Source organism: Lycorma delicatula, chromosome 1 (assembly GCF_047948215.1).
Source record: "Lycorma delicatula isolate Av1 chromosome 1, ASM4794821v1, whole genome shotgun sequence".
Lineage (NCBI taxonomy): Eukaryota > Metazoa > Arthropoda > Insecta > Hemiptera > Fulgoridae > Lycorma > Lycorma delicatula.
Genome location: NC_134455.1, coordinates 332,063,846 through 332,087,463, shown reverse-complemented (window position 1 = coordinate 332,087,463; position 23,618 = coordinate 332,063,846). Strand labels below are relative to the sequence as shown.

At 28.7% G+C, this 23,618-nt stretch overlaps 1 protein-coding gene across 1 annotated transcript in view; it reads right to left on the bottom strand.

Annotated features, from left to right (window-relative positions):
* The window catches only part of f (espin protein forked), a 200,261-nt gene that overhangs the window by 44,909 nt on the left and 131,734 nt on the right, over positions 1 to 23,618 (bottom strand). The window contains exons 4-6 of the mRNA XM_075382154.1: positions 20,048 to 20,230; positions 12,772 to 12,876; positions 4,700 to 5,063 (exon numbers count right to left, since the gene is read on the bottom strand). Coding sequence (XP_075238269.1) covers positions 4,700 to 5,063; positions 12,772 to 12,876; positions 20,048 to 20,230 — 652 coding nt within the window. The remainder of the gene's footprint in view (positions 1 to 4,699; positions 5,064 to 12,771; positions 12,877 to 20,047; positions 20,231 to 23,618) is intronic.

Genomic DNA, 23,618 nt, shown 5'->3' with positions numbered 1-23,618 from the left:
TCTATTGAAGACAAATGAAAAGATTAGATATTTCGCTCTGAAAAGACAATTAAGAAATAACCATTCGACCATATAGCGGATGACTACTGTTATAAATCTATTGTTTGGAACAGAAGACGGTCCGTACCATTTAGAGTATGAGAATGATTCTTACTGAACAATAGCAAGAGTAATAAGTTAAACTACCCTGTCGGGGTCAATTTCTGTTCCCTTTTTATCTACTACACGATGAATTTTATTCAAATTATTTTTATTGTAATACTGAGTTTAGTTGTTATTGTCTCGATTTATTATGAAAGTATTGATAAGTTTTGATTTATATATGTACAATTGAATTACATTATGATGATGTAAGAGTTACAATGTAAAAAGTAATACGATTGTATTTCCTAGCGGCCATAAAAATAACTCCTGTAATCTAACGCTGTAAAACAGAATATAAAGTTCATAATATTATTCTATCGAATGTAATGAATAGTGTTTAAAAATAAAATGAAAACAAACTATTAAAGTTTGACCGATCAACAAGGGATCTTAATAAAAAAAATAAATAAATGGTAAAAAAATTACTATTTATGGAAAAAAATAACGCAATAAACCACAAATAAACGTGTTAGTTATAAAAATATCTTGTATACCGGTTATACATGTAATTTTAATAAATGTAATAAACACATTCATTTCATTTCAAACTGGAACTGTTTGCGAAATGTGTAGAGAAATATACAAGTATAAATTTATTTATAGCAAAATATAATAAAGATATACAAGAATAGCAATGGCTGAGGAAGAATTAAATAAAAAAAGAGCTGACATCTCTTTGGCTACAAAAAAATATATATCCAAATAAATTTTGTGTTATATATTCTAGCAGCTCAACTGCTGAACCGATTTAGAAGTATGATCCCACACTTAGGTTACCCGGCATTATTTATATATCATAAGCCGATTATTATCATAAGCCGATTTATTATTTAAATAAATAAATATATATATGTTTAAATAAATTCAAAAAAATTTGAAAAAACTTATACTATATACAAATAACATATATATATATATATATATATATATATATATATATAATTGTCACCTGCACGCTCTTTAATTATTTTATATTAGTAATTACCCTTCATTAAAGAGCAATGTTTGTCAGCAATGTTTTTTGGCAGCCATGATTTTTAATTTTTATCTCTTGTTAAAGAAACAATAACATTATTTATATATTTTTTTTACTTCTTTGTGATTAATGAATTCTATAAATAAATTTTATTTTTACCATTTTTATAACAGAATTGTAGAATTAGACCTGTTAGAATAAAATACTTTTGTATTTTTTGAATTTTTTCCATTTTATTATTATCTTTTAACTGTGTTAATAACTATCAATAAAAGTAATAATGAAAAATGAGATGACTTGAAATGAGATGAAAAGAAGTGCACTCAGCAATGAAACTCCTATGTATGTCAGAATAAGAGTTAAAAATTAAATATGAAAACAAAAAAAAGTGTAAAAAAATTATAAAAAAGAATTGCTTGACAAAAGTCTTCTAACGACCTTAACGTAAGATATCTCTACTCACTTCCTTCGTAGTTGTTCCGGTGTTTTCCCGGAAGGTAGTGCGGCGTATCTAGGTGTTGTGTATGAGTTAGTTATCAGTAATTCCAAAGGTTTATTTTGAAACGTAAATAACTTGAAGGATAGCATCATTCAAGTCCGGTATTTGTAAATCATTGTGAAGCGTTTCGTTAGTCATGAATAAAGAAACGTCAGCTATCATTCGTAAACATTTTGCTTGAAACTGTTATAGTTTGGGTAGTAAAGAAGGCTTACCAGAAAACAAAACATTAGGGAACCGTACATCCAAACCGGTAGAGAATCGCCTTGTACGCACCCAGCTCTAGGTGTTATATTAGTCGCGATCGTTTGCCAAGTATGTAAATAATTGTTTCTTACTGTTTTCTAGTATTTTATGTTTTATGTCATCGTGCGCATCCAAGGTTTTATGTTATTGTATAATCCAAGATAAAAAATTTTATCCGTCGTAGGAATTGATAAATAAAGACTGGAGGACAAATATGCCTCGTGTTGAGTAAATGTGCAGGAATAAGAGAGTAAGAAGTGTAGCTTCACTTAGAATATTATTTTGGATGCTAGAAGTGAATATAACGTATAAAAGGAGTGTTATAATAAACCCTTGAAGACAGGAAAGGGTTTTACTCTGAGCGTTCCTTTGGACACTGAAAAATACTGATCGGTTGGAAAGATTGCAGAATGAAATAATTTGGGGATGGCAAAATTTTGAGTTTGAAAAAAGCTCACTAATCCAAACCCTAAAAAATGCTTAAATGACTTCTAGAAAAATGCCGGCAGCATAGAATGTTATTTCAAGAGCAGTGGCGATAAAATCAACAATTCAATGAAGTCTTTGGACGGGATGCTCAGAAAGGAAGCCAAAATGATGGTTTGGATTGCGCTATGAACTAATGGAAGAAATCTATGAAACAAATATTTTTCAAACGTTTTCGAACAGAGAGAAAGAAGGCTTATAGGCTTATGTAAAAAAATATCTCATTACTAAAAATAACAGTTTTAAAACGTCTAATGTACTGTTTAATTCGTTAAGTCTATTACATTCCATTTTATCAGCACTTCGTCTCAAAGTGCTTGATAATGTCTTACTTGCCTTCCTCTTTTCACGAATGAGCTATAAAATCAGGATTAAGTGGAGATTGGTCTACTTTAGAGGAAGTCCCGAGGCTTTCAGGGCAAGCAGACCGGGCTGCTTGTTGAATAGTGATAAAATTCTTAAGCGGAACTTTGATACAAGCAAGTGATTTTAAAGGAATGTTTAAAGTCATTATGAACGGTAACTAGGAAGGTATTTCACACATTTCTATCTCTAGTTAAAAAACGCTTTAGAGGGACATGAATGGGTGCAGTAAAAAGAGTGAGCGGTAAAAAAATGATCTGAGGATAATTCATCAATGAAATCAATAGAAGTGAAATGATTGATATTGTGGACTATGAAAAAATCCAGAATATCAGTTTGTTTATTCAGCAGTAGGGCGATATGTTGGCTCAGAAAGATAAATAAAAGCGTAATCATTAAAATAAATAAATTTGCCCTTAAAATCATTTAGTCAAAACCCTGTTGGAGTGGTTAAAATTGAAGTCTCCTTCTGCAACGAATTCAAGACCAACAGAATGAAAAGGATGTGAAAAATTAAGAAGATAAAACGATAAAGGCAATAGAAGTTAAGGTAAATGAAAAAGGAATAGAGCGGTACACAGAAATGACTTGTAAATAATCTTCTTGACCAAGAGAACAGATTGCAATACCTATGCCATCTTGAGAACCCCATTAGGGCCTTTATATATTAATAATAAACGTTGGACGGTCAGCGGTAGAGTTCAGCATGATGTTAGCTTCTTAATGAAGTAGTAGGGCTTTACCAGAAAGTCTCTGACATTTCTTTAACATCATTATTATAAACATAAAAAATGCAACTATAGTCTGGAGTCAGACAGTTTTTAATGAGCAAATAAAGAAGATAAGAATAGAATATATAAAGGAAAGATACTGAACAAATCGAAGCTAGGCCGGGAATCGAATCCCAAGCATAAATTATATCAGGCTTTTTTTTACCGACTGTATTAGAAAGTTACTTGTACATTTATGATTTTCGAGATACCAAAATTTAATGTTAAAACAGAAACCAAATCTTGTAGGTGATGGTGCATTATAAAGTCATGAGAATTATGGATCATCAGACAAAATTCTGTGTATGACTTAAATAAATAATATTTCTTATAAACATTTACATAAAAAAAAACAAAATTGAAAAGCGACGAAAATTTATATATATTTTTTAGGTATTTTTAAATATTTAGTAAGTTCTACAAGAGGTAATTTGAAAAAAATTCATAAAATACTGAAATTAAAATACATTCTTTGACGTAAATTTTTATTTTTTTCTATGGAATTTGATCGAAACAAAAGATACAATAAATCGTATGTAAATTGTATTTTGTAAGAGATTATATTACTTTTAAAGTTAAGCCGAAGAATACGCATAAATATTAAAATAACTGTAAATGCATAAACACAAAATTAACTGTACAAAATTTCTGCGGTGCATCGGTATGTGGAGATAAAAGGAATAACCACGCGGAATTCTCTCTATGTGATCTGATTGAAATACGAATAAAATAAATTTATTATTTAACGTTTAATATAAAAGTAACAATAAAACAGCAAAGAGAAAAACCAAAGAACTATTTATAAAAATCTATAAATGTTCGATTCGATTGTTAAACGGTACATGAAGTTAATTATACAATATTACAAAAGCAAAACAAAAATAAAGGAATTAAAATCAAAAACTTAACGCTTCTTATTTCATTGTTGTTTACCTACAATTTTCCGTTCATTAATTAATTAATTTGTTAGAAAAATATCAAACCTTTAATTTTAATAGATAATTTTCTATAAATATAAAATTTTTCGTTTACTCGGTTGTAAAAGTTTTTAACTCTTCTTTTGATAAAGAATATTCGTTGTTATCAATGTGAAACGGTTGTGAACAGTCACAAGTGTAATGATAATGTTATTACGTATTTTATAACAAAAAATTAAAATAAATTTATCAAAGTTATAAATAATGGATTGTTTGTTTGTAAACAAATTAATATTACCTGTGAGACCGGTAAGCGCTGTAGAAGTGTGTGGAGGTTGTGCTGGTGGTGGGGGAGGCGGTGTTGATGACGGTGATTTTGCAGGCGGTGGTGGTGGTGGTGGCGGGGGTGGTTGCGCTGACGTTGATGAATTGAAGAGGTCTTTGACTCGATTGTAAGATACTTCTCTCGGATCGTGCAAAAAGAACGGATCATTGGGACGTTGTGATGATATAGGAGTCACGTAACCGCTTTGTTGAGACAATGGATTTATATATAGACCGTCTTGTGGAGGTGTACCATGTGGTTCCTTCTTTATGGAAGGTGGATGTAAGTAGAACGGTTCGCGGCTCGGAGAAAAATTCACGCAATCCGCATACGAACACTGAAATAAAATTAACATAAAACATTAATTCAGTCTGTAGTAAATTCACTCACACACATACAAACATGCAGACAGACAGAGAGTGAGAGGGGGGAGTTCAGAAACTATGACGTCAAGAATCGATATTCAAATGACCGGGGATAGTAGTAAACATTTTTTTGCGTTGTAAAAGACATAATTTGACCAAACATTTTATTCACCGAAAAGAGTCTTTCTACTGAAAAAAAATATTAACTCATGATAATATAATTGACTAGCTTGTAGGTTTATCGTTTTATCAAGTCGCTAAGTCAAGTCATATGTTAAAAATCTGTATAGAACTTAACAGTAAATAATGTAAAAAACAAGTATAACTTCTAATTTTTATTTGAGGAAAAAATGTACTTTTATGTAATATATTTTACGTTTACAAACACTTCATTTATAGTTAGAATCTCTGTTATATATTACTTCCTGCTTTCTTCTTTTTGATTAAGAATGCAAGAATTTGTGGCACAGATAAAATTGTTGTATTCTGTATTCGTATTAAGCAAAACAAGTTCGTTGGTCAGTTATGGATTTTTTTTGTGTACTCTAATATTCTAATTCCAGTTACCGAAACAAGAAATATTTTTATTCTTATTTTTATATTACATATAGGTTTAAATATAAACATTTGAAAGATTTTTCTCGATTTGAAATTAGGTAACTATAATTATACAGCTAGACGAATAAAAAAATTATTTAAAGAAATAAAGAATACGTTATAAAGACGGTTTATCAATTTAAAGGGAGACATTTTTTCTCAGTTTGCTTCATTTATCAGATGAGGTTTTAAGTGTGATTGAAGAAATTATAATTTCCTTATTACCATGCGCTTAAATAATTTTATTTATGTAAACTCACCTGTCATTATATGTCTTACACACACGTGCACGCACATACGTACGCATTCACATATCTGCAGCTAATCTACGATTATTATACGTCAGAAGCAAGCACCTGTGTTCATAAACTACTAGTTAGTTTTCTTAATGACTGTAACCGTTCGAAGAGTGTCGCCGCGCTGACTGTGTCGTTATCTAACAAATATGACCTACATTCCTTGCGATCTAACCGTAGAGAAGTACATAACTGTTTATAATTCCTTCTTCACGTGAAATTCTATTAATAGAGAGTAAATATAGGCTAAAATAGATATATAAATACTCCTTTTTAAGTCTAATAAAGAGTGTATATTTAGTTTTTAAATAAAATAACATACATCCAAATATTATTTCGCTATTACAAGACTTGCCGAAAGTGAAATGGATCGATATATTTTGTCAGTTTTCGGTAAGAATGTTTACGAAAGTGCAGCCTTCGCTTAAAATTGTAATTTACTCCTAAAAAGGAACAACTTGTATCAAACAATTCACTTGTGCCGAACGAGTCAATATAACTATTTTCTCGTTTCAAATTGTAATACATGGACTTACGAGAACGATAACTTTACAAGCAGTAATTGAAAAGTATTTTATCGAAGATCTAGATCTGACAGCTTTTCTGAGCAGTTTATTTAAAAATTTATTAAAATACTCATATTTCCTTATAGAAAAACAATATCGTTTTTCTATAAGGAAAACGATATTGTTTAATATTATTTAAAAATTATTAATTTTTAAATAATATTAATTAGGTTTAATAATATTAATATTACAAGAACAAAACAAAAGTAATGAAATGTAGTAGAAATAACGAAGATGGACCACTGAATGTGAAAATAGGAGGAGAAAAGATTATGGAGGTAGAAGAATTTTGTTATTTGGGAAGTAGAATTACTAAAGACGGACGAAGCAGGAGCGATATAAAATGCTGAATAGCACAAGCGAAACGAGCCTTCAGTAAGAAATATAATTTGTTTACATCAAAAATTAATTTAAATGTCAGGAAAAGATTTTTGAAAGTATATGTTTGTAGTGTCGCTTTATATGGAAGTGAAACTTGGACAATCGGAGTATCTGAGAAGAAAAGATTAGAAGCTTTGAAATGTGGTGCTATAGGAGAACGTTAAAAATCAGATGCGTGGATAAAGTGACAAATGAAGAGGTATTGCGGCAAATAGATGAAGAAAGAAGCATTTGGAAAAATATAGTTAAAAGAAGAGACAGACTTATAGGCCACATACTAAGGCATCCTGGAATAGTCGCTTTAATATTGGAAGGACAGGTAGAAGGAAAAAATTGTGTAGGCAGGCCACTTTTGGAATATGTAAAACAAATTGTTAGGGACGTAGGATGTAGAGGGTATACTGAAATGAAACGACTAGCACTAGATAGGGAATCTTGGAGAGCTGCATCAAACCAGTCAAATGACTGAAGACAAAAAAAATTAATTAGGTAAAGAAAACTCAGTTCCGGTAAACAAGAAGCGAACTAGAAGTATGACTGGAAAAAGTGATATATGTAAAATGTCCCTATTTCTCGATTTCGACAAATTGTTTCTTTATTGCATTTATTTTTATTGCGCTCGTTTTATCCTCTGATACCTGAACTGTGTGGTATATTGATTACTAAACTGTAAAATTAATAATAATGACAACTTTATTTACAAGGTTTGACCGGTGATAAGATATTTTAAAGGCTCTCCGAGTATCTGAAAACAAAAACTGAGGCATACTTCTAACAAAAACCGCGTTAGATGTACACAAATCAATGAACATCGATTGAACCGGTCATTGGACGCCGATTTCGAATATAACAAATTCTTAATGAAATCCGGTCAAAACTAACGCGATATTTCTTGTAATTTAAGTTAGATTATTATTAAAATGTTTCAGGAAGAGTTACATTTTTTCCTGACACCCTGCATTGATCTTAGAATTGCTATCGGCTGCCCAGCTTAAAGTCACGGGATTCATTTTGCAAAAATAACCTAACAGCGTTACTAAGGTTTTTAAATGCACCGATCAGTTTCTTCTTTTTTCAGTTTTTTTTTTTTTGCGGAGGGCGTGCCGTGCCTTCTTTTTGGTTATAGTTCATTATTTTATGAAGAAAACCTTTTTTTTTACGGAGGGAGTACCGTGCCTTCTTTTTGCTTATAGTTCATTATTTTATGAAGAAAAACAATCACATAAATCTGATGTGGACACCACATAACTTCCTTGAACGCCTATTAAATTACATAAATACATTTTTTTTTTAAATGAAAAGTACATAAAATTCTATTTTACCAATAACTTCTGATATTTTTTTATTTTTTTTTTTGTTATTGAATTATTATTTTTTGTAAAATTCTTTTACAGTCACAAGTTAATAATTACCAATAAATCAATATATTTAAATTTAAAAAAAGGAAATAAAGTCGGATTCGAACCAATGTGCCTTCCCCTTGTAAGATCCAAATATTTTATTAATTAAAATTTTATTTGACTATAACTCTGGAACCAATAAGTATAAGTACCGCTTACGATATATTGTTGAAAAGCTCTCAGCGAGGGCTTATTACTGCAGTTAAGAAAAGTCCAAAATCCAAATTGTTTGGATTTTGGGCTTTTTTGTACATTTTTGGTCAAGTCGATTACAATCAAAAGGGGAGGTGCAAAACTAGATGTTATTACAGTCCTAAATCCAAAATTTCAACATTCTACAGCTGCTAATCGTTTTTTAGTTATGCGAGATACATACGTACGTACAGAAGTCACGCCGAAACTAGTCAAAATGGATATTTCCGTTGAAATCTGAAAAACGAAATTTTTCGCGATTACATTACTTCGAATTACAAGGAAGTAAAAAATATATTATTAATATGTATTTCGCATATATATGCGATATATCGATATATAATAATATAACAAGTATACACCTGACCACCACAAGACATGTACTTACGAATCGGTATTTTCCGCTAGTGATCGGTACATTCCGGTGGTAAGCTAAGGGGGACGGACACACGCACATAAATAGATAGACACACATACAAATGTCCTTTATTAGGGTAGGATTATTTTCTGTTAGACGAACGTTTTTTTTTCAATAGTTTTTTTTTAATCGCCAATGTTTCTTGGCCAGTTATGAGTTCCAGCGTTCAAGTCCTAGTAAAGTCAGTTATTTTTACACGGATTTGTATATTAGATTGTGGATACAGGTGTTCTTTGGTGGTTGGGTTTTAATTAACTACATCTCAGGAATGGTCGAACTGAGACTGTACAAGACTACACTTCATTTACACTCATACATATCATCCTCATTCATCCTCTGATGTATTATTTGAAAGGTGATTACCGGACGCTAAACAGGAAAAAGAAAGAAAAAAGGACGAACGTTTTATCGATGTAACTTTATACAAAATATTAGGCTATTACGTACAAATACAGTTAAAGATCTAGCAGAAATTGAAACTATTAGAGTTACTGAATAATTTCATGAGGACTGTAGCCAGTTAGTTATTACTCAGTTATTAAAAGCTTTGCATTCTATTATGAGTCGATTCCAGGAGACCGGCTACAGTTCAAATAGATAAGTCCACAATTTCAAGTAGATTGTAGAAATGGCTTTTTCTCGTAGAAACTAAGAGCTTCAGGAAAATTAAAAATTTACGAGTACAGAGAAAAACAAACAAATGTATTTACAAAACTTCCGACTACTTCTTCTTGAGTATTAAGAAAAATAGGTTACGAGTTAACTTACTTAAGTTTAGAACATTAACTGCAACATATTAATTTATGTTTATATGAGATGTAATTGTTACATTTGATAAATAATTGAAAAAAATTGATTTTCTTAAGAGGTAAATAGTAAGATGTATGTAATTATTTAAAGCGTAGAAAGCTTATTACAAAATAAATTGGCCTTATTATATTCACTTATTTAATTCTGGAAAATAAATATAAAATGAAGCAAAAGATCTCGCCAGAAGTAACAGAAAATCGGTGGTGAATCCCCGTATCTTGTGTTATATTTTTAAAAGAACGTGCAAAAAGTCGGGTAATTTTAAGCAATATATAAAAAGACAAAAATAGAGATCAAAAATTCTTCAGAAAGAGAACCAAAACTTGCTCAGAAATTTGCCTAGGATGGAAATAGTATCAAAGCAAGAGACTATGTTACTTGAAATTATCTTTCTTAATCTTTGAATTACACATCAGAGCAGCCAAAAAAGAAATTGAAAACTTGAAAATTTTTCTGCTTATTATAAATTATGTGATTTAAAAATATAAATCAGTTTTTTTACTTCAATCGTTTTGTATTTTTATAAGCAATTTTTTTCCTCTGCGTTTTACTAATAAATGTCAGAGATCCAAGACGGAATGGAAGTAAAAGTCTCTGTCTTTCACTCGGAAAGTTTAAGGATTGAATCTCGATCGCGCTTGATATTTTTTTTACTTTAAGATTATAAGTTGAATTCATCACAAAAAAAAATTAATAATGTTAGGTTAATGAAAATAAAGTAATTGTATTTTTCAAGAAAATTTTAATGCGCGTTAATTTTGAGCAGAACTTTTTCTTTTTAATATTAGATTATTCATAAGTTATTCTTTATCTGAGTTAATATTTTACTTTAATTCTAGCCACTTTCATTGAACTAAAAATATATTTTTTGTGTATAAATTAAATTTTAATGAATTGAAATTACACTGTGTACGTGAGCAAGAAATTGTTAATATTTTAAACGATCCTTCACGTTTGTATTTTTGTAAGCAATCTGTTTTATTTCTCTATTTTTTACTAGTAAATATTCGAGATTCACGGCGGAATGGAAATATCAATTTTATGAAACGATCTTACTTGCTGAAATTTGCTTTATTTTTATTTATTATTATACGATTAATTTGTTTTCATATTCAGATTGTTAATTAACTAAGCTCCTGGTATAAATTTACTACTAATTATAGTAGTACTAAGTACAATATTTACTGTAATTTTTTTCTACGTAACTTAATTTATTACCATGTTGAAGTATAAATTGAAAAAAAACGTTTTGTTATTGATATATGAAATCCTTAACTATTTTAAAATTATGATAAATTAATATACTTTTCATATAAATTCTACACGGGGCCAACATTATGATATTCAGATCTATTACTAATCTATAGTCTACTACTAATAAATAAACTGAGTCGGGGAAATAAAGTGGTGTGGTATCAAGTGATTTTGAGCAGCTTTTAAAATATATTTTTTATCTAGTTCACCAAAAAACAAAAAAATAGGAGATACAGACAAAATTATAGAAGCTGATGTTTTATTGAGATGTCAACTAAATATCACGTGGAGAGAATAAGAAATACTGTACGGGGTAAAAGATCGATAAAATTTGCTTTAAAAAGTAGCTGAATAGACACGCGAGCTCTAAGTAATCCTGTATTGGTATATACCTTGAAGCAGCTAAATTTAGTAGCGGTTGTTGGAAAGATTATAATGAAGTAGAAAATGTTCATTCATAAAATCGTGAATACCTTATTTCTTAAACTCAGAAGAAAGTACTGTAAATACTAAAAAAACTGAAAACTATTTCGAGCGTTATAAAACGTAGACTTGGTAGAATTGCGGTTACAATATTGAAAATTGTATTTTAGAATATGTGTGGAAGAATTTGAAAAAGTCAGACAAAGAATTATTTCAGCAATTCACAATGTTTTTCCTGTTTTAAATAATTAAGTTTCATAAAAACTCATTATTTCTATCTTATTTTCAGTAAATCTTATTTAATTATTACAACAAAAAAAAAAAATTATAAATAAATAAAAATAAAAAAGATAAAAAACCTACGAATAAAAAAAAATTCACACAAAAAAACAAACACAAAATCAATAGATTTATAATTCTCTGAGCCGTCAGATACAAAATAATATTAAGTAATTTTTATTACAAAGGTAACGTTTCAAACCGTTTCATTTTATTAAATGGCGTCTTTGAGAGACTGTCATAAGTATCTATCACTTCGTAACAATAAAAAAGTCTATGATATTACATAGATGTAAATTTAAGCGATTATCTGTATAAAATATAAATTTTTTATTGATCAGTTATGTTTTGCAGCAATGTTATATTTTATATATAAATTGGTCGCTCGATTACAACGGTTTTCAATATTACTCAGGGGACAAGTTATGACTGATTTCTTTTACATTTTACGCTACGGTATTGATTTCAATTTCATTCTAGAAAACATGTAATACACCGTATGTTTTCAAACCTTGTTTACCTGAAAGATTTAATCTTTGATTTATTCAGTGCTCAGACCTTTCTTAATGTCGCTTCTTATGTGAAGGGAATAAGCCGCAAAAATCCTCTCGTTAGTAACAGATTAAGTATACTTACCTTTTAAGAGGAATTTTGAGAAATTATTTTTATTTGTGCCCAGTTTCTTCGATTTAACGTTTCATCCGCTCGTTTTATAAAAGTACAAGTAATTACAGAAATAATTAAATTTTTAATAATTTAATTCTTTATTTACTTAAGTAAATATTTTCTTAATTTTGACATTTTAAAATGTCTTTTTTCTATTATCAAAACAAAAACTGAAGCAATAGAATATAACAGAATTATATGTTATTATATTATTATTTCACTTTCTATTATTATTATTTCAAAACGTAGTGTGGTTACAGCTGAAAAAGTTATTTTTAATATAATACTAAAGGAAGAAAACTATCAGTAATTTTCCCTCGATAAAAGGTAACATTCATCGTACGACACAAATAACACAGCATTGAATTCATTACTGTTGTAACATGATTTTTACTTACTCTGTCATGAGGATCCCCTTTACGGCAAGTGCAACCGTGAAGACGTCCTTGAGCGGAATCGTGATAATCTGGAGTTGTTCCGTGTTGGACGAGCACGTTTAGGCACTGAATAACATGAAACATAATTTAATAACTTTAGTAATTCTAATTATATAGTAATTAAAGATTTTAGTAATAACTACATTCAGGTACTCAAAACAAGCCGAGAAGTACTAGACGTGTTAATTATAAAAGTTGTTTAAATTAATGCGGTAATTCATGATGTGTAATAAGTAAATAATGGACAATGTTGGAATGGTGTTTTACATTGGCGTATTAAATAAAAAAATTACCTCTGAAATATTGAAAGCATCCATTTTGAATTTTCTTTTTCAACCTTAGTGTTTTTCTCACTATCTCTCTATCGAACGGATAATTATAAGTTCACGTCTTAATTTTGTAAAGATACTGCTGTATTGCCAGAAAAAGTGTCTTAAGTCACAAACACTGAGCCTTCAAATCGGTCACGACGGAATGAAAAATTGGATTTTCATTTATTCAGTAAATTGTCATCAGGTGATTTCATTGTTATAAATCTAAATATAAACAACTAAGTTCTTATCTTAAGATAAGCGTAAACTTATAAGAATAGAAGTATTTCTCAGAATATTACAGGAATGATTTTTTTTAATCTTTATTATATTGATTTTTCTCTTTTTATGTCATTATTATTTTACTTATCTTTTAGCGTTCCGTTTTTTAAATTCTTTAATGGATAATCGATATTTTTTTATTTGACATCCACATGCACTTCTTAATTAATTAATTAATTTAATTGTGTAGATGTTTAAGTGAAAAGGTAAACAGTAAACAGTCTTTCACTTCTTTTAAAAGTTTTTATAACGATAATTTACGTCCAAATCTACTATTATGTTTTAAATTATTAAAAACGGCTAAAAATCGATTAAAAACTGATTTCAAGTAAATAATCTTTTTAATACTTGATTCCAAGAAAATATAATTATTTTCAGTTTATGATTTCACAATAATCTATTTATTATTACTATTTTTTTAAAGTATCTGTCGGATTTTAGAAAGACTAGCATTAATAATTAACTCGCATACACCCGTTACACGATGGAGATAGAGATCGTTTAACTCCGAGTTCTTTCAAACGTTAGTAGGAGAGAGTGGAATAATACATATATCACAATTTTACTAAGAATTATTTTAAAAAAATACTTTTATTTATAGTCACATCAGCAACTAAAGTCATTAGCGACTTATCAGTGTTATGTAACTGTACCGGTAAATTTGTAATCTTGAACAAACGGAGGTCGACTAAGGAGTGGTCGACCTGAGTTTGAGACTGAGTTTGTCGATTGAGTTTGTTTGTTTGTTTATTTGTTTGAGACTTGTGGTTAATTGAAACCCAACCACCAAATAACGTCGGTATCCACGATCTAGTATTTAAACCGAATAAAACTATAAAAGAATGTACTCGTTGAGACTTCGAAGTCAGCTGATTTCGAGTTTGTCACTAGACCAACTCGGTGGGTTAAGAATTATTTTAATTATGTATTCAACGAATTTGTAACCAATTTAGGTTATAGCAAAATTAAAAAAAATTTTTTCGGTTACTGACAGATTTCTATCATTTCAGCTCCGATCGTTTAACTTTGGAAAGCAGATATAAAATGCATGCTTATATGAAATGATATCGTGAAAGGCTTGAATTCAGAATAAGAAAAAATCTAACCACCACCGGTCACTATATTTTAAACCGTTGCTCTTACTTTAAACTGTACGGTAAAATATTCTTAAAAGATTTATTGATTTTAATTCTTATAAGATTAATTCTGATTAAAGTAAGTCTTTGAAAAGAAGATGGTGACTGAAAATTTAATTAACTAATTTTTACTTAATTGTTGGGTTTTTGTAACGCATACATTTCAACGGGCATGCTGATGTGAACAGTATATGCGGCTCGCTAATAGAAGCCAAAAGAAAGCCGATTCACAATTCACTTCTTCATTTCTATAGCAACCCGACACGGAGTGCTTTTTATTTTTGAATATGACAACACCATTTTCGGGAGCGACTTGTATCCCGTATCAGGTAACCATAACTGAAAGAAAACGGCATCTGATTTTTATATAGTTGTAAAACAGAAAAAATAAACTAGACATATCTTGAGGTCTGAATAAGAAAAAAACTCCGTTAAAAAGGAAGAAAAATAATAAGTAAGAAATAACGACAATAAATTTGTCTCGAGGATTATTCTATACCGTATTTTTATTGTATTATTTTACAATTAAAAATAGTTAATAAAACGAAATCCGGATGCGTCTACAGCAGGCGTTTTTGAAATATGAGTTCGTAAAAAATTAAAAAGAGAGATCGGTCGATCAAAACTTATATCGATAATGAAAACCAATGAAAAGTAATGTTGGTATTTTCATGTACAATTTTTGTTTATTCATGTTAACGAAAAAACATTATTAATTTATGAAAAAGAGTATGAAAATTTTAAACCCTTTATTTATAAATGAAATATATTAAAGTAGATCGTCTTCAATAAATTATAAGAATATTAATTTCAGTTTCTATTTCTGAATTCTAGATCGTGTTATTTTATTACTTTTATCATTAGCTCATTAATCTAACAATTAACAGATAAAATACTTACTTATCGTATAGATAAATAAAAAGAATATTAAATATTATTGTTTAGATAATTTAAAACAGACTAAAATGTCAAGCCTGCTTCTAGTAACGACAATATTTGGTTTAAAAAACTACATTTTGCTATATTGCAAATCCTCTTTATTTTAGGTAATTTTATTTTATTTAAAAATAGTTTGTCTATCTAAAGTTAAATAGGATTAATGACGTAACATATAATAATTAAATTAGATGTTACTGTAGATCCTAACCTATTTTATTACCTAAAATATATTCAAAATAAACAGCAGAGTAACCTTCCTAAAAAAAACAAACATTAAATGCCTTCACCTTAAATATTAAAGACGTTTAAAAAAAGTAGATTATTAACAGATATTACAGATGTTTAATATATGATATTCAATAACCGATATTAAGTAAGCAAACAATGAAATTGATGATATTAATTTCTATATAAAAAGGGATGAGGAGAGAGATACAATCGATCATCAAACTTCACGCCAGCAGTATTAATAAAAAATTAAACTAAGAGGTTACAATAGAAGCTGCAGTGTTCTTACAATAGAGGGAGATGTACATTATAGCGGTACCGGGTAGCGATCGCTGGCTGCATCGGTCGGCTATGAACTTCATGACAGAAGACGAAGCTTCAGGCTAGACAAAAGCCGCAGGTGGCGTGGCTATTGACCATCACGACCGGGTTTATGAACCCGCAGGGAGAGCGAACCGGCCGTCACCTTATCGACGACCGTCTCTGAAGTTAACAGTTTTCGGCATTCATCTTTGAGAAGAATGGAAGGTCAGAGTAATGCGGGGAAAACATTCCTAGAGAGGGTGTAATACGGGTGAAAATATTGCAAACTTAGAAAGTATAAACTGTAGATAAAAAATAACGCGTTTCTATAAAAAATATTTAAATATGGTTTTTTTGTTATTATAAACAGAATGTGAAAAAATCTTTACCTGGCAGCACGTTTTCTCAAAAGTGTAGCTTCTTTTGCTTCAAATAATTGTTTTAAAGGTTTATTTAAAGCCATCCCATTGTTAAATATTACAATCGATTTATTATTTACAAAGAATCTTTTTTTTGAGACGTCTAGGCTTAATTAAACCGATCTTTTTTTTATGGAAGCCTCTTTTTGATTGACCTTCAGATATGTGATTATGAATAGCACATATCAATTTAACAAAAGTATAAGATCTAACATTTACTGCTTACTTGTTAAGTGCTGTAGAAAGTGATAAGACACTCAAATATAAGGAGTAAGATATTAAATTATAAAATATGTATTAAAACTTCCTGTGAGTTACGCTTATCAAATTTTAAACCTTATAAAATTTCAAAATTGCAAGTATTCAGGAAAATAAACGATCCTGATGCTAACATACGGTTTTATTCGACCAACTGTACAAAGAATATTCGAACTCAGTTCGTGAATCATGGGAGTGTGTACGGAATTAAAAATTATATGTGTGAACGCGGTTAGACTAGTTAATTTTCAGCACCTGTAAAAAGAAGAGGAAGAAGAACTGGGAATTATTTATAAGAATTAGATAGATTTGATTCCGAATTGTTTTAAAAGAATAGAACCGATTATCAAAGCAAGAAGCATGTAAATTAAAGTAATTAGATTCTAGTTTAGGAATGCAGTTATATTTATTAGGATCTGATCAACGAGTAGCCGCAAAAAAATGTAAATATTGAAAAGTTTCTATTTGTTATGAGTGTTATCTGTACAGCTTTTATTTTTATTTTTTTTATAATTTTCAGGTGGAAGTATTAATAATTTACTCTTTTAGGCGTACTGTAATTACTGTATAATTTTTTATCTAAATTCTTTAAAATATTATATTATATAGTATATATAATTTATTACTTTAATATACTGAAACCTTCGAAAAAAATTTAACTATTTAGGAAGGAAAGAAAAATAACTATTTCCTACTCAGCGTTAGGAAGTGAAAATACGTATCGGTTTTTTATATTAAGAGACCATATTAGTTCCATGTAGTTCACTGGGTAAACTAAATGTTCTTATTCTACACTTTTCAAGAAATCATTTATATTTTCCTGACTTAAATTTTAATGAAATTTATTTATAAATCTAAATTTAAATTAAAAATCGAATCAAAAATGAAATTTGCTTACAAATGATCAATTTTTTCTGAACTATCTAAATAAAGAATATATCAAATATCGCATTAATGTATAGACAATATTCGAGATCGGATCGTATTAGAAAAGCCGACTCAGTTTTATTATTATATAATTCAATCAGAGAAAGTCTGTAAGATAGGATATTCTATTTTTCAATAATTCTAGAATTGATGTCGTACTATAGTTAAATTTCACATTAAATCGATTTCAGAAGATAGATAAACTAAATATTAAAAAAATAAACGAAAAAATAATAAAACTGTTTTTACCTAACAATCGGTGAAAATATTAATGTGAAGGAAACGGTAGTAAAAATATCACGGTAAATAAATTTCTAGGATAATTGTACGTGTTACTAAATAAAATTATTTATAATATAATAAAGTTCGCTGTGAAATTTTGTGGTTTAAAAAAAGTATTTAATGCTTTAATAAAACAGACTAGTTTATAACTTAAGAATTTTTCTAAGAAAGATATTTTGTGCTTTTTGTTTTCTCTTTTAAAAATTTTCGTAATTCACACAAATAGTTGACTTTTTAAACTGCATTTTGAGATAACATTTTAAAACCAGCATAAATACTGTTGGTAAGAACAATAATAAGAAGCTAGCAATAATAGTAACAACGTACAAGTACAGACAATTAACAAGCTGAATAATTTATTTTTACACAGAAAAATTTATATATATATTCTGTAATGAGAAATATATTGCAAAAAATAGCACATTTAAACTGATTGAAATGACTATTTTGATTTAAATTTGGGTTTGAGTCCGTTCACGGATTAGGTTAAATGCGTAATACAGCGCCCTTCAGTAAAAGGTGTTATGAATAAATTAACAATTAATATAATCCACCTTACCAGCACCTTGATATGTACTCTAGATCTTTCGGCTTAATTTGAAGTCATCATCAGGCGTTAAAATTAATACATTTAAAGTCAAAAGTATAAAAAATCATGGTTAAAATTTAAAAACAGTCATGACTGTTTTAAAAACAGCCCGGTCCTACTAGTATAATCTAACCTAACTATTTTATATATATATATATATATATATATATATATATATACCTAACTATTAGTACATAATAACCTAATATATCAGCGGTACCATGTTAGAGAAATTAAAAAGCGTTATATCGCTTGAGATTTCCTCCAATGTAGGTGGTTCTGAGCTACTTTTAAGTTACTAACTTTTATTTTAATATTTCTATTTAGGTTTTATTCCAAAAAAACTAGGCTTATATGACTGACGAATAATTTCTTTCAACATATAAAAAGAAAGTTTTTATTAAAATTCGTCATAAAAAATAAAAAAAAAATTGTTTATTGTCCCATTAACTTAAAAATTAAAAAATTATTTACTTGTTTTGATTTCTTTATTTGTGTTACATTTAAATCGAGTTGTAATAGACAAAAAAGTAACATGTCAGAGTAACGCTATATTATTAGTTCAGCCACTTTTCTCACTCCAGTTATGCAAGAAGTTTATTAATTTAAAAAAAAGAAAATCTGAAGCTAAAGAACATTTGTCCATAAATAGATAAAAAACAACTTTATTTCATAGTAGAACAAAATATAAAATATAAAAATAAATCAAAATCTATTCTACTTGCGACACTCGCACATTAAAGAGCAAGGACAAGTAAATAGAATAATAAATTAGAGATCATACTCGAATATGTTAGATAGAGAAGGTTTGCTTTTAAACATAGACATTCACATCTACCTCAAATATTTACAGAGTTTTGCTTAAGAATTTATACTGAATTGTGAATGCAGGGATTTCCTTGATTATACGTATATAATCGGTACTTAAAAAGAACGCGACCCTTAGAATAAGTGTGTGAAACTTAACGCATGGATAAATTTTATGTTACTTTATTTTTCAGACAACACTATACTTAAGTTTATCTAAAATTGCAGTTGAAATATCTATGTCATGCGCCAATACCATTTCAGTATTCATTCAATCACTTGTGTTGTATCAGTTACGTATTTTCCAAATAAGATTTATTTTAAATACTTACTTATAAAACTTTATAAAAGTTTAGTAAGATGGCGTTACCTATCGTATTACAAATAAACAGATAGATAGCCGTGATATTAAAATATTTTGGTCACCGTTTCATCTCAAAACCAACATCTTCACAATTAGATCAAAAAATTTACAAAACTCTGTTCATCAACAAATGTGTTGATGAACTGAAAAATGTCAAAAATTTCAGTGTAAGAATTCAAAAATTTGTGAATAAACATTACAAAAAGCGGCAAGTGGCATGAAACGGGTAAAAACGGGTAAAAATAGTCGTTATATATTCGTATATATATATACGAATATATAAAATCAAAATTTGATTGCGTCCCTTTTGAAACACTTTATAATTTTTTTTAAATAATTAACTATTACATTAATAATATAAACTAATATTTTTAATTTATCGTAAAATGTACCTCCATTTGTTGATTTTCAGCGGCGTCGTTTATAGGACTTTTACCAAATTTGTCGACTAATAATTTAGCACCGTGTCTCAAAAGCCATCTTACACAATCTAGATGTCCACGACTTGCAGCGAAGTGTAACGGCGTCGCTCCATCAGCGTCTCTCAAATTCGGATCAACACCTTGGTCCTGGACCTGTAATTGTAAACGACTGGATTGAGAAACTCAAAAATGTCTAAATATTAATAGGCGCGTAACAAAATTTCTTATGCGTTATATATTGTCAAGATGAATAATAAATTGAAGGATATAAGTCAATAAATTAATATCCATTTATTTATTAAATACAGATCAGGCCAAACACAAAAATATTGAAGATTATTAACACAAGAGTTATGCAGTCGTTCCGATCCATAACTAATTAGAAATACAACGATGATGAATTTTAAAATGTAATAATTTAAATTAAATTTCTCCGGTTAAGATAACATTATATGTGAGCTGTCATCAACACGGTACAACGATACGATAAAAAAAAAAAATTTATCACGGATTTTGTTTAAATAAATTGAGTAAAACAAGTTAAAAGTATTGCGACTCACAGGAGATACAAATTTGTAAACCAGTTTTTCAAAATTATTTGCATACGTTTAGAAGAACGGTAAAATTTTGAAACTATTTGGCTGTTCGACGGGCTTTTTTCCAATTTCAAGATGACTAATTTTTTCTGGTCTATTTACTGCATGTATTCAGTTACTTTAATTTAACATATATTCAAAAATAATTGTAAAATAGTGGAATAAAATTTAATAAAAAAAGGCAAATTATTTTACTTATTTTTGTGACATTTGTATGTATGTTATTTTAAAAAATCTGATGTGGACATCACATGACTTCCTTGCACGCCTATTAAATTACTCATACACATTTTTAGCTGCACTTAATTTTTATTTTAAAGTGAGATACGATCCTCCAATTCTTTAATAAAGTGGACAGTTACACAATTGCATTGTCGTGGAGACCACATTGCATTACAATTTTTTGTGGTGTCCGTATCAGTATTTTATATTAGTTTATATATTAATTTTGTTTCACGTCGCTCAAGTAGTTATGTGGTGTAAGTGAGAACGTGTCGGATTCGTAACCATGCACAAATCGGTCCGAATCCGACTTCATATACATAGATTTTTTTTTAGCTTTTTTTTTTAATTTAATTATATTGCTTTATTAATATTAACCTCTGTAAAAATGTTTGAATTGACATGAAAAGTACATAAAATTTATTTCACTCATAACTTCTGATTTTTTCATACATTTTTTTTTATTGTTATCATTGAATTATTATTTATTGCAATTTTTTTTTACAATCAAAGGTTAAATTATTAATAAATCAGTATATTTAAATTTAAAGAAAAAAGAAAGAAATGAAATGAAGTCGCATTCGAACCGATGTGCCTTCCCCTTGTAAGATCCAAATATTTCATTAATTAAATTTTTATTTGGCTATAACTCTAGAACCAATGAAAATAAGTACCACTTATGATATATGGTTTAAAAGTGCTCAATGAGGGATTATTACTGCAGTTAAGAAAAAGTCCAAAATCCAAATGTTTTTAATTTTGGGCTTTTTTGGACACGTTGGTCCAATCGACTGCAATCAAAAGAGAAGTTCCACAATTAGATGTTAAACAGTCCTAAATCCAAAATTTCAACAACGTACTGCTAATCTTTTTTTTAGTTATGCGAAATACATACGTACGTATGTACAGACGTCACGCCGAAACTAGTCAAAATGAATTCAGGGATGGTCAACAAAATATTTCCGTTGAAACTGGAAAACCGAAATTTTTCGCGATCGCAATACTTCCTTTATTTCGTACAAGGAAGTAAAAAACGAAAAAATTAACCGAAAAAATATTTATAGATGTATAAAAATCTAAAAATAAATTATTTCTGATTCTACATTATTACGGCATTAAAAACGATATATCTTGCCTTCTTTTGTTGATGTCATACATTACTTAACTAATACGTGAAATTTAATTTAGAAGTAAATTAAATAAAAGGCTGTCCATCATTTCAAACTTCATTATAGAATTGAGTAATTATTACGGAGTGATTTTCACAGTTACATGCAACAACCAGTATTTTAATTATTATTCTAATCATCAAAGTAAATCTGTGTAAAACTTCGTAATTCTTATCGCGTTTATATAATTTTTAACCGAAATGTTTATCTCAATTTAAAACATAAGTTCTCTTGAATAAATAGGCTTACTTTTGAAGAAAAATATTTTTGATAATTAAATGGAATGCTAACTAGTTAACAACTTTTTTATATATTGTTATGTTAAAGTGAAAGGAAATCATTTTAATGACCCGAGTGGAAGAGAAAATATCATTATAGAAAGCAGATAATTATTATTTCTGAAGAGAACCGGTATCCGTAAAAACAAGAAAACTATTTTTAACACTTTTTTCTATTGTCAACAAGCACCCGGATTGAAGTATCATATGTATGCACTCATTATAACTTCTCTGTACACGTATGTAATAGTACACATAAGAATAATTATTCAGCAGCCATAACGTTAAGGAATGATTAGTTGTAACTATCACGCATTGAAAATGACTTCAGTTTCTTCTTTTTTTTTTCAGAAAAGAAATTGGAACCAACTCTGAAAAGGGATCTTAGGGATAAAAATATATTACTTGCTCGTAAATAAAATGAGTTGGTTATAAATTGAATATAAATACATAAATTTAATGGTTTCGATAAAGAAAATGGACAAAAATTTTGTTACCTTTCTTACTCTAATAATAATTTATCCGTTTTTAAATACGAGAATCTAAAAAATGTTTGTATCCTGGAAGACAAAATTAAAAAAATTTTATCTCTTAATTGTAAAAATATTGTAAAATATTTACTCAATAATCGCAGCTTACAAAATCATTTTAAGTATAATGTAAATAAGATTAAGATGAGTGCGTCGATGCGTGGACACACTACGGAAACAAAGCTTTTTACGCAATATTGTATAAATTATTATTGTATTATTATTATCATTTGTGTATACGCAGTATACCCAAATGATAACTTTTTTTATTAATATGAAATATGAACTAAAAATAAATCCAACCTGTTAAATCTGTCAACAGTTAAATTCAATCGGTGATTGTAATATTTAAATATGAGCGTGATCAAAAACCGTTAACAAAAGAGTAACAGCATCATTCTTTGAACACGATTCTTGAATGAACTGTGTTATCAGCTAGCCCGTGACGCTTTTTTGTGACGATCGTTTTTTCTCAGTCAACACCCCATTCGAAGCCTGCGTTATTAAGCTTCGCTTCAAAATCAATTTTTTATATTATATTCAAAAAGTAAATTATTTATGATTGTACGTTATCATAGCATTAAAAACGATATCCCTTGTCTACTTTTGTTGATGTCATGACATTACTTAACAGATACGTGAAATTGACTTCACGTATCTGAAGTCAACTCCATTCAACTCCATCTGTCGGAACTCCATTCCAAACTTCACTATAGAATTGAGCAATTATGGAATGATTTTCACAA